The sequence below is a fragment of the Dermacentor albipictus genome, chromosome 1 (genome assembly GCF_038994185.2).
Source record: "Dermacentor albipictus isolate Rhodes 1998 colony chromosome 1, USDA_Dalb.pri_finalv2, whole genome shotgun sequence".
NCBI lineage: Eukaryota > Metazoa > Arthropoda > Arachnida > Ixodida > Ixodidae > Dermacentor > Dermacentor albipictus.
In genome coordinates, this window is record NC_091821.1 from 77501123 (window position 1) to 77514242 (window position 13120).

Consider the following 13120-nt stretch of genomic DNA (forward strand, 5'->3'; position numbering starts at 1 on the left):
TATACCTCAGACCATTCTTGTGCCACCTCCATCTCCCCTATTCCACTTCGCCCCCCCACCTCATCCAGTTACTACAATATCTCACCCAGTCATAGCACTTCGACGATAGCTCCATTCCGTCGACCCGAAACTCTCAAACTCCCACTCGTCCAGGGGTGTAGCGAAGGGCTGCAGCCAAGGTGAAGGGGGATGGAGTGGCACACCGGGCACGTGCTCTCCCCCCGTCGATACTTTTGTGTATCCGGATGCCTGCCATAAAACAACGTGCGACAACACCTGCCGGACTCGCCTGGTAAAATGCGAACCTGCCACGGGCAATGCACTCGATGACGTGCGAGTCCAATGCTTTCGATACACGCTCACTCGTTTCCTCGCAGCAGCACGGCGCGCTCTGGCTTCTTCAGAATTAGCAAACTGATTCGAAGGCCCCGCTTCGGCTTCATCGAGTCCCACTGTAGGGGTTGGAGGACGGGACTTCGCGGATGAAAACCCAAACTTGGGAGGGATTTATTCTACATTATGTACAGAGAGGTGTGAGCGTCAATTAACAGTCGTACAGACATTACGGGCCGGCAGCAACTCGGACGCTGCGGCCCGCGGCAAGACGTTCGAGAGAGGTGAATCAGGGAATCAGGGCATATCCCAGAATGCTCAGGTCTCTCTGGAAGGCTTCTTATAAACCCTTCGAGCACTGTAAGTCACGTCATGTTTCACCAATGGGAGAGTCCACTCCGATGACGCCACTTTCAGCCAATGGTAGGCGCCCGTGTCGTGGTGTCACACCTGGCGGCTTGCTGCGGTCTTGCATCGCAGACTGGCAATACACTTCGAACAAGGAGAAGGGGAGGGCTGCACCTGCTCCATTGTCCGACGCCCACCTGCAAATCCCGGCGACTCGGCTCCGCAGCGGTGGCAACAGCCTTCTTCAAAGACGAAGGGGGTCGAATGAGCTCCATTGTCCCAGGGCCCCTTCTAATCCCGGCGGGACGCGAACTTGTTGGCACGTAAACTTGTTGCCTCGGCCGCTTCTCTGGAATGCGCTTTCCTGCTCCTGCATTCCTCAATTAGCTGTGCTGCCACTCGAAGCGGTTTGGGGAACTCGAAGTAGCCTCAGGAAATGGCGCCATATCTAACAGCTCGTCCTCGCCCCGGTAGTTCTGAATGGCCGGTGAACTCAATTCGCTGGCCATGAGGAACGCTGAAAGAAGCTGCAGGGTACTGGGGTCGAGCCTCGTTTGACAACCCTCGGGATCCTGGACCCTGGAAAACATACGTCAAACAAACCAAACAACACAGCGCTGCCCCACGTGTAAGCGCAGGCTCTTCACCCCTGACTCGCCAGGCTATTACTGAGTCAAAATCAACCCTGATCATTTAGTTCCCCAATTTTGACAAAACAGTTGTAACCACCCTTCCAAACAGCCATGCATTTCTCCTCGATTGCCGACAAGACCAGAGCACTATTGTTGTTGCAAAACAAAAGGGTCGTTGAGGATGCAAACAACAAATGAAAACAGCCGAACATAACATAAGTGGCCTAACTACACGAACAGCATGTTTCCAATCTATCGCAGTGGCGTACTTATCACACGTATTGGTGCCACTGAACAATCTGGTCAACCTCACAAGTACGTAATCACAAGCGCACTAGCCTTGTGGTCACTAAACAAAACGCGTACTTGCGTTGTAGGCAAACTTTTCACTTACGTTTACTCACGTTTTTTTCCTGAAGGTCCTACAGGACACGTGACGTAAACGAACAATTAAACTCGCGGGACTTACACACTCCGCAGAACTCTTAAAATGATGCGTCTTCTACTAACTCTTTCCACGCACGCTCACTAAAGAAGTCAGAATACGGCTGCCCTCCACACACACTAGCAACCCAGTCATAAATCTGCTTCCTTCTGTCCACACAGAACACGCGCTAATGGAACTAAGAACGCTTCTCCGTGCAAATCATGCACTCACTCAAATCTACGCGCTTAACCTTACAAAATTCAAAAACGCTTAAAAAGAAAGAAGGTTAAATAACACACGCGCTTTACGATAGGCCTCTCAACAATAACCTTGACCCTCAGGTTACTCACACACACAAAAAAAAAAGCCTATCTACTTATTAATGAGCATCTCGCGAGACTACACGTTTACTTAAAACGCATCTTTCAAATCTCGGAGCTTCTCAAACAAATCATAAGCAGAGCTCATACCTTACACCTTGAAAGAAAGCCTAGTCTCAAATCGCGAAAACTTTCCGATGCTCAAAATAAAATACAAAACAACACGTTTTCCTACTACGGAAGCTCTCTTGGCCTCTCATTCCAAACGCTTACGTCTGACTCATACTTTGAGTCGTACCCGGGGAGGCCGCAGTTTCAAAGCTACTCTGGCTACGGAGGAACAACAAAAGGGCTGATTCACTATCAGCTCCCCCAAGACGTTACGGTCTCCTGCCAATTTGCGTCCTCGCGCCCCGCTTTCAACACAAACTCGATTGACCGCGTCGCTACTCCCCACCTGGTGTCGTCCTGCCACCCTGCGTTTCTTCGAACTGCACGCTGAGCTGTGAAAAGAACTACGGAACGACGAGGAGCTTAACTGCCTCGTGCCCTTTGTCCGCGTCCGTGCAGAACATTCTTCGCGGTCCCCCTTTGACCTGTGGCTCGAACGTTCTGGATGCGTCAACATCGTCCTAGACGACCGCATTTTTTTCCTCGCGCCCTGCCCTTTTGGGTTTCTCGCCATCTTTGGCGGCGCTACATTATTTACCGACTTTCGGTCTTTACCGCGCTTCTTTTTACGGCGCTTTCTCCTTGCACTCGCCTTCATGTCGCCTTCTCGTGCCTCGTGCTGGCCGGTACACATTTCGTCGGCCCGGATCGGCCTCTTACCCGCATTGTCTGAGTGATTTACATTTAAATCTACTCTCTCTCTGCCTCGACTGGCGGACAGCTCAACCGACTCTGGCACAATGCAGCAGGCTTTACTCGAGTAAGACAACTCGCACTCTTGCGAACTGCCCTCTACTACATTGCCCAGCGCACGCTGTGAATCGGCACACAGCCCGTCGGTATCGATCGCTGTCTCACGCGCACAGTCCGAATGATTAACTGAATCATCCCTATCTAGGCCATCTAGACTGGCGGAGAGCCGCACCGATCCCTGAACAATGCAGTTGTTCTCTCGTGAGCTACGGAGCTCGCCACCCCGAGAACTATTCTCAACTGCATCGTCCAGCTCGCACTTCACTTCTGCACGCACATCTGGCTCTACATGGGTGCTCGCTTCTGTCGGGTCAGAAGTGCCCTTCTCTTCGCTAGCAACCTCGCTAACATTACCAGCGACGCACACGCTCGGTAACTGTGCCAATTTGTTCGCAGCTGGCCTAGCTGTCTCCACAGTCATCTGTTGGCACAGCACCTCGTCGCTCTCACTACGGCCTTTAACGGCCTCTGTTGCCACTAAGGCATCGTTAGCAGCTAGCGTTTTCCCTTCACTTATGAATCGGCAGCCAATCTCACAGGCACTACTCTTTTCGTCGGCTTCTGGCAAAAATCCGCTCGATGCTTCCGCATCCTTTCGCTCTGTACTACCTACAGAATTCTCAGACAGCCGTTGTTTCTGTGCCAATAACTGATCACAATACTGTATCTCTTTGATCAGTGCTGCCTTCTCTCTCTCATACTTTTCCTCTCGCTCACGTTCGCGTTCATTCTCACGTCCGTGACGCTCACACCTAAGAGTAAGTTCTTGAAGCTCCTGCTTCCGTTCATTCTCGCGTTCTTCACGCTGACGCTCACTCCTAAGCTCACGACGCTCTCGCAAACGTACACGACGCACACGCTCCCGTGGCTCCTGTATCACCTCCCAAGCAAGCGCAATGCTTTTGTCATCATTGCCACTATCATTAATCGCCTTTATGATAGCTGGCGTTTCCATCCGTTCGTCCGCCTCAACTCCCAAATCGTCGCACACCAACAACAAGTCTAACCTCGTCAACCTTCTAAGATCCATGGCAGCTGCCCCGACAGGTGGTTAAAACTGTTTTCCTTAATTAATCTGTGCAAACACACAATGCAACAAACTCCCGATTCCCAGAACTATCAAAATTGAACACACAACCTTTGAGTCTGGCGAATCATAAGGAAAAAAACCACGCGCTCACTTACGGTTGCAGCACCCTGCCATCCGGTTCATTTGTCCGCTGTTCCCGGTTCCTTCCGGACTCCCTGGGTCGAAGGCTCGCTCCTTCTTCGATACTCCCAGTCTCTTCGGACCTCTTTCGACGAAGGCTCTCTCTTCTTCGCTCTTCCCGGTTCCTTAGGATCTCTCTCGACGAAGGTTTATCCGTAGCGCTGCCACCAGCTGATGCATTCGGAGGCGATCCTACCGCTGCCAACCAGATGTAGGGGTTGGAGGACGGGCTTCGGGATGAAGACACAAACTTGGGAGGGTTTATTCTACATTATGTACAGGGAGGTGAGCGACAAGTACCAGTCGTACTGTCATTACGGGCCGGCAGCAACTCGGACGCTGCGGCCCGCGGCAAGAAGTTCGAGAGAGGTGAATCAGGGAATCAGGGCATATCCCAGAATGCTCAGGTCTCTCTGGAAGGCTTCTTATAAACCCTTCGAGCACTGTAAGTCACGTCATGTTTCACCAATGGGAGAGTCCACTCCGATGACGCCACTTTCAGCCAATGGTAGGCGCCCGTGTCGTGGTGTCACACCTGGCGGCTTGCTGCGGTCTTGCATCGCAGACTGGCAATACACTTCGAACAAGGAGAAGGGGAGGGCTGCACCTGCTCCATTGTCCGACGCCCACCTGCAAATCCCGGCGACTCGGCTCCGCAGCGGTGGCAACAGCCTTCTTCAAAGACGAAGGGGGTCGAATGAGCTCCATTGTCCCAGGGCCCCTTCTAATCCCGGCGGGACGCGAACTTGTTGGCACGTAAACTTGTTGCCTCGGCCGCTTCTCTGGAATGCGCTTTCCTGCTCCTGCATTCCTCAATTAGCTGTGCTGCCACTCGAAGCGGTTTGGGGAACTCGAAGTAGCCTCAGGAAATGGCGCCATATCTAACACCACCAACGTCCGACATTTATGCTGGCGCAACGCCGCTGCATTACATTGCGCCTAAAAAGGAACGCGTGGGAGTGGACGCGAGTTGGACGAAGCACCACTAGGCGTCCACATTGCCTAGTCAGCTGGTAACAGTCATTCAGGTTATAGAAAAGGGTGAGGAACAAAAAACAAGATACAAGTGATAACCCCAAGTGGCCCTAACGTGCACACACCTATATATGCGATGCTAATGTCGTTCTTGCGGTTGTACGAAATGCTCCAATCAACACGTATGCAAGAACCCCTTTTCTGTCGAAAAGCGCGAGCTCCCTAGAATGGTAAAGTGTATTAAGCGCCTCAGTACACTAATATGCTTTTATTTTGCGAAATGATTACTGATATCGTGTAGCATACTACCCGTGTAGAGTGTGCGAACGTAGCGCTTAATAGAGGAGCTTTCGACGGTTAAAATCTGATGACTAAAACATTGCAGGGCGGTATAACACACAAACAACGCTGGCTTTCAAGAAAACCATCTCTTTCGTGCGTACTTACTCAGAGCATCACCACTGATTTCAGCTATAGATCGCGGCAGACTTGAAAGCACGCCGTGAATAAATGCATGCTGCCCGTTATTATTGTTTTTTTGAACGTTTAGCTTATATAGCGTAGTCAAATGCGGCATTCGAAGTCGCACGGCGTTACGTTTGGATATTTCTTTCCCATGGCAATTAACCTACCATCTTTGGGAGGAAGTGAAATTAAGAAACAAAAAATAATAAAAATGGGGAGGGTGGAGGAGTTGTTCGTACACACAACTTTCTTCCAAGCCAGTAACCCTTTATATAATGCTATAGTACTTAAACTCACTGTGTTACGTACGCACCAGTATCTTCACCCGGTGTTCCGGTGTCCACAAAATTGTCCAGTGGTTTCCTGTCTATAACTTCTGGTTTCGTTGCCGCCGCTTGCTTCACCTGAAAATCGCGAGATTGCGCCACCAGCACCCAGAAAAAAGTAAATCATTGAAATGCTTAGCACCGCGCTAGCCATGCACAGAAAGAAGCGTTTTACGAAAAGTATATAATAAATTCGTTTTTAGAGCGCAGCTATTAGGCGCCCGTTCCTGCGGCAAGCGTCGGCGTCCTCGGCGTAATCGAGTGAACGAGCACGGTGAAGGACGAAAGAGCGAACACGTACCGCAGCGGCTGATGAAAGCCGGTGATAGCGAAGCGAGTGCGAGGAGGAAAGCGGTGGAGGAGGGCGCAGCATTACCACGAGGAGGAAAGCGGAGGAGGAGGGTATGGCGAAACCGTGCGAAGAAAAGCGTAGTGCCTCGCAAGACTGGTTCTGCAGCGACGATGGCTATACGAGATGGCGCCAGAGTAGCGCGCCGTTAGCGCAGTTGTGTGTTCACCGATGACGCCACCGATACTAGGCACGGAGACAAAGCGCTGCGTGAGAGGAAATCTGTCTGCGGCGGCTGCTGTGAATCGCGCCCCCGCGTCACCCGCGTGTTGCCTCTCGCGATCTCCAGATTAGCGAGGCAGTCGCGCCACACTTCGCTTCGTTTGCAACGTGCCGCACGATACAGATTGTCCGCGCCAGCCAATACATCGCGAAATGAAAACACGTATAGAGCTTGCCCAAATTTCGCATTAGGGAGTATAGTAATCGTCGGCGATCTTTTAAGCGCATATTAAATAAATACAAAGGAAAGAAAAAGAAAGAAAGAAAGTGAGTGAGAACTCTCTGCATGTCTGTGCATGCTCTCATTCTGCATAGCACGCAGGCCTCTTCCCGGCATAAGGGGCCCATGGGACATTCCGCCAAGTGGCATAAAGATATGCGTCGTATATATATCAAGTTAGAGCTGTTGAATGCTTAATATCCGTCGACTGCTACACATTGCCCGCTTCTGCAAGCGCTCATGCATAAACCATGATGCTGCCGCCGACTGTATGCTATTATAAATACCATGGGAGGAAGCGCTTCGCGGACAGCTCGAGTGATCACGGCTTTGCGCTATTTTTGACAGGGATGCACGCGCAATTTACGTACTGTTTGTCACTTTCTGTACACTCACCGTGAAATTCAACGTCGCTGGGCTGTGACTCGGCGAGTTCCTCTCTGGGAAGCGGAAATAGAAAAGAAGATGTTACAACACACTGCCACCAAGAACCACATTCGTTCTTGTTTGTTTGTTTGCCCTTTTCCTGTGTTTCTGTGTTCTTCCTCCAAAATACTCCCCCACCAGAGGGTGGGGACAACAGATGTTGTTTTCTGAGTTGTTGTGAACTTTTTCTCTTCCTGCACTACACGCCGGGAATGCGTGTATTTTCCTTACACTTGGTGAGATGTTCGTCATGGTCTACGGTATGGCTGAGTGGGCAGGACTCGGGTTCGGTATTCTACTGGTTTGGATAAACTTAAAACAAGCATCGCAGCCAATATTTCTGAAAGCCGTGCCAGCGACTACACTCCACTATATACCAGGTTTTTTTTTATTTTTGACCATACAGTTTTTTTAGAAAATCACCCGTGGCAGACAGCGTACCTAATTGTAGTCCTTGATCTGGTCAGCTCGAAGCGGTAGACATTACTATCACGAGAAATCAAAATTTATAATCGACTAAATAACAACAATATCGCTAATTATTTCTAATTAATTAATTTACGGCACATGTTGCAATATAAAAATGGCAGCGCCGGTGAGTTCGCAAGGCGTACCTGCTTGAAACGAACTCTCAAGGTGACACTAGTTTCGATATATTCATTCCGAAAGTGTGCGACGAAATGCAAGGGCGTTCCATTTACTTTTGGGCTTCAGTGCGTCAACCGGCGGTTAGTTGAATAAGTGGAACAAAAGTGCATTTTTAGTGCAAGTCTGACGGCGCATATATACATCTCGGAACCTGTGCTATGCTTAGAATTCGTTAGTGAATATGCCTTGCAAATTACCTCGCGGGATACAATTTTAGATTACAATGTGTGTAGTAAAGTAAATAAGAAGGCAAATAATGAATTTTTTTGTTAATTAGTGATTATGCATTTCCATTTCTCGTGCGAGTAATGTCCGCCACTTCAAGTAATCCAGCTCAAGGACTACAATCACGCTATCTGCCTCAACGGATCTTGAAAATTTCTGTATGGCAAAAAAAAAAGAAAAGAAGACATCTCGTATTTAGCCACGGATAATGTGAACCGCGCGTGCACAGGCCATTTCTTTCTGCTTTCTGCCTTGCAGTCTCGAAGACAATATCACAATGTACAGTACCGGAGGAAGCTGGATGCGAAAGGATGGAAATTAGCCCACCGTTCACCCCAGTCCTCAGTGCGTCCCCTTCTTCCTCCAAATCTCTTTCTCGCAAAAAAGAGCGTCGTCACCCAAGCTTTGCCATCAAAATGCGCTCGGTGAGACTAGGGCCCTAAATCTTCAGTCCAGATGTTCTTGAAGTCGGGCTACTTCACGAAAGATATTGCGTGAACGTCTCCAGGGAACACCCACGATGATGCGATCTACGCCTTGGCTTCTCCGAGGTGCGCGCAGTGCAGAAATGACGAAGTGCGTGTACGCGCACGCTCGCTCCACTTGAAGAGGGACTCGTTCGCAAACGCAGTTGCCGCGCCACGCGTGCACCAAGTCGGGCGCTGCCCCCAGTGACGCGTGCGAGAGAGTGCCAGGCCGGCCGGGCGTGTGTACCCCTGTATGCTCGGTCTGCGGTATGGAGTGCAGCATTGTCGAAGCTGAGCAAGTACTTTCAGCAGTCGACCACCTCATTCAAGAAGTTTGTTGTGCAATCGTCATTCGGAGATCGACCGCGAATCGTAGGCGTTTCGGAGCTTCATACACAATGCCGCATCGTCGAGATGTGATATTGTGATATGTGATATCCGAAACGCAATACGATTCGTGTTAGATCTTCGAATGACGATTGTACAACATACAATATCAGCTTAATACACAGTATCACATCGTCGAGATGTCTGAGCGTCAAACTTAGTGGGTTGCTTCAGATGTGCTGGTATTCTCTCATCATTGCGAAAATCTTGGCAACAGTTGCGTGAACTGTTGGTATCATTGCCTCCTTCCCGAGGTTATTCGCGTGTGGACGACTTATGAAGGCAAACTGAAAGTCTGGTTCGGCAGGGTTCCGACTATTTTAAGACTAACAAAACATCTTTGGCAACGGATGGATCGAGGTTGGGGTCTTTCCCTTTACAGCAGGTTGGTAAGAATTTTTTTTCAATGCGAATAGCATTCTTGGGATTGTCAGACCTCGCTTTTTTTCCCCGACTATCTAGCTATCCACTTATACCACTAAATATGTGGGCCGATCCCGAAGATAGTACAGTAAAAAAAAATGTATACGTCGATTGCGGAGGTAGCGCAGTCTAAAATGTGGTCCTTCACATACGTATGTGCCACTTGGTATGTGTCACTGTACATGTGCCGCTCTTCAATGAACTGACGGCAACTTGGATATGTGCCACTGAGTATGCGCAGACTTCACGTCGGCGTCGCCAGAAGGCGCAGCGTGTCCACAGGAAAGGCAGATCAGCACATCCGATGTTATGGAATGCGAAGGTACACAGCGAGGCTTGATGTAGGTAACGTCCACCTCCCAGAAGCGCCGATATTCAAAGCGAATGGAAGCGAATGGAAGTCGAGATCAGCAAGAGACGTTTAAAGTACTGGTGGGGGAAATAAAAGCAAGGGAAGAGATTGATAGGATCGGACCCGTTACATCCATATAGGTATATGTAGGAGGTATATATATATATGTGTATATATATATATATATATATATATATATATATATATATATATATATATATATATATATATATATATATATATATATATATATATATATATATATATATGCAGGTTGTAAGGAACAGAGTAAAGATCGAGGAGATGTAGGCAAAACGCTTAGCTCAAGAAAGCTAGGTGACTGTCATCGTCTGCAGCAGCGGGCTTCAACTGACCAGGGAGGACATTCACAAAGCTATAGCGGCCGCACGCCAAAACACTTTGCGATTACGGCGCCGCCTTCGAATCTTTGACGATCGTTCCGCCCAGTTCCGGATGCCAAGCAGTTATCGTAAGACCACAGTAAGACCACAGCTTTGTGAATGCTACTCCCTGGTTGCGGACCCCAGCGCCGCGTATCTTCCACTACGCTGTATGCGGGTTCAATTAGACGCAGTACTGTTCGAGCGTGAACGGCGCTCAGTCGGCCCTCGCTTTGCTTTTACAAGTACGTACATCGTAAGCGCGCGTGGAAAGGGAGGTGTGTGCATGGAAAGAGAGGGTCTACCCCCCCACCCCCGAGGATGTGTGGCGTAACGTGGACGTGACTGGGCAACAAAACAGCGGTCCTGCTGCCTTGCGTGATCACGCGAACACACCCAATACGACATCAGAATGCGCAACAGGCCCTCCTTGAAGTGCGTAGCGTATAGTGCGGTTTCGGCCACGCTTGGCCCGATATGCTCAACGAGGTCGTATTTGCCGGATAGTGCTATATCGTATGAGTACTCGCTCTCAGCGAACTTGGGTCACACGGGGCTCGACGACTGAAGGAGCGTTCGGCGCAGGTTTAGTTATCTTGACATTTACGGTTCGCGACGACTCCTGTATAGACTCAAACGCAGGACTTTAAAGAAAGTGAAATATAGTGCTTTTTTTTTCTAACAAACTGTTTGTCTGAGCGCCCGTGAGCCACCTTACATGCAGGTTTTAACGAAAGAAGGTGCCTACCTTCCTTCGACCTGTCTCAAGTGTTAAACCTTGCAAGTATATGAACCAACAAGCCAAGCAACATTTTAAGTACCCTCACACCAGTTGTTCTCCCCGCTTTCAGGTTCAGGTAACACTGCTGTACAATTGTTGTTTGTAAGCGCACTCGAAGGCAAAAACTGAGAGATCCAATTTCTACTTTTTCAACTGCGCGCGGCCACCACATTATCGCACTTTATCCTTCTTGCTTAGGCTGCAGTGCCTGTATAAACTAAGTATAAGAACAAGCATAAAGGAAAAGAATGGAACAGTTAACCCTGCAGTGGAACTGCTCGTTTGCGACATAACTTAGGAGAGCTAAAAAACAATACTGCTTCTTGATGAATGAATGAAACATCTGTATTGGGAAAAGTGATGGCTCCACGGCCTAAAACGAAATTGGGTGAAGGTTCAGTAACGAGCAGCGTGTCGCGGTCTCTGGTCGTCGGGCGGAGTAGTCCGGTATTCAAATGAGATGATGCGGTCGCCTGTATTTCTGTCGGATGTATACGGGGCAGTCCTACAGCATATGTCTGGCGATAGGACGGGCGCCCGTTGTGCATTTAGGTCTTGCGACTGATTCGGTGGGCTGTGATTCGTGTGCGCTTTCGCCTTCACTGTGCGTTAAGTATGAACGTCTCTTACGTGCACTCCATTTATGGAGGCAGCCTTCCGTCAGTGCGGCTCCCGTGCGGACCTTGTGTATTAAGACTTGTGCATCGCGTAGCAGCCTCTGTGGCATCGGAGGCTCGTTGACAGGAACTTGTGCCTTGAGGTCGCGGCGTCATTTTTGCTTGGCCACAGAGATTCGCGCTGTAAAGTCATCCGGTGCAGGCAGGATCTGGGGTGCCAGGACGGAGTGGTCGTCAGAACCCTTGCTCACCAACGCATGCGCAACTTCGTCGCCGATGCTGCCGGCGTGTCCCGCCTTCCAGTCCACCCTCACGTCTAGGTCATGTTGTTCCTGAAAAGCTACCATCACCATCTTTGTGTCACAGGCAATGGTGCCCATTGTGGGGGTCTTGCGGAGCCGCTTGATCGCTTCCCTGCTGTCGGTATGAAAGACGACGCGTTATCCACATTCACGCAACCCCTGGCGTGCCTCCTCATGCACTTTATCAACCGCACGTAAGACCGCGCAACGTCGGAGCTGACCCGAGCTAGGTTCATGGTCATACTAGTACATGCCTGTGCAACATGTCGTACGGTGATACCAGGGCAAGCCTTGTGAATCGGGTAGAGGCGTCCCGCGGGGCGTCTATCCTTAATGTTGTTTGTGCGGGACGCCATCGATCTACGCTCTGCACCGTAATCGTGAGTATTGCACTTCTTTGGAAGCGGTTTCGGAAGCTTGACGAGGACGTCTCGCCATGGTTCCAGTATATATAGTCGAGGAAGAACAGGCGTGTCTGTACGTGGTGGGTTGGATGTGAGGCCACGCGATCTCCGACCTCCCTCCGTGTCAGCTCGGCACCCTTGTTGCGAGCTTCGATGATAGCTTGCAGTGGTGGCAGACTGGAGTACTTATATAGTTGAACAGGGAGTCGAATCGAACCGGAATGGAACCGAAAACCGGAGCTGAACGGTTATTTTTAGTGGAACTGAACCGAACCGTTATATTCCGGCCACCTTGGAACTAAACCCGAACCGGAACTTACTGGAGGAACCGTTCCGAACCAATTCGACCAACGGTTCTGCTATAGGGAAACTACGTCAGAGGAGAAACGGTGGACAAAGGCTCAAAGCCTCTCGTAGTCACCGAACTATTGCCACGTTACGGGCAAGACTCAAATAGGGAACTTCAAATAACCTCAACTCCGTTCTGTCACTGTTTATGCTGTTAATTTTTGCGCCACCAAGGCTGTCCTTTATGCGATGAAAAGTGCGGGCGCTTTACTCGTACATCTTGCTGCAGCTCAGGAACCGGAATAATACTGTTCAACTTCCTTTTCTGTTTTAAACCATTAGGCTCATCTCATGAAAAATCTGTGCCGAATCTAAATAATTCTTGATACCCAATGAAGTTTTCGCACTGTAATCGCGTTGGGTAAATTTCACGAATTATGCTTTATCATTTGAAGAATTACAATGGACCAATTTATAAAGTGCACTTGGCTTTATGAAAACAAAACTCGATGCACGTCCTCGAATGCATATTTAATGCTATACTTCAGAATACCTTTAAAAGAAAATGCTTAGACTCACGCCAAAATTTCCGGAGATACAGTTAGCTTTGTAATATATGTCGAAATAGTATTTTAGTGTTAATTATTC

General features: G+C 49.4%; 1 protein-coding gene across 2 annotated transcripts in view; it reads right to left on the bottom strand.

Annotated features, from left to right (window-relative positions):
• Positions 1-13120, bottom strand: part of LOC135917626 (extracellular matrix organizing protein FRAS1-like) — an 83345-nt gene that overhangs the window by 29285 nt on the left and 40940 nt on the right. For both annotated transcript variants that reach the window (XM_070522711.1, XM_065451196.1), the window contains exons 3-4: positions 7148-7191; positions 5948-6038 (exon numbers count right to left, since the gene is read on the bottom strand). In XM_070522711.1, coding sequence (XP_070378812.1) covers positions 5948-6038; positions 7148-7191 — 135 coding nt within the window. The remainder of the gene's footprint in view (positions 1-5947; positions 6039-7147; positions 7192-13120) is intronic.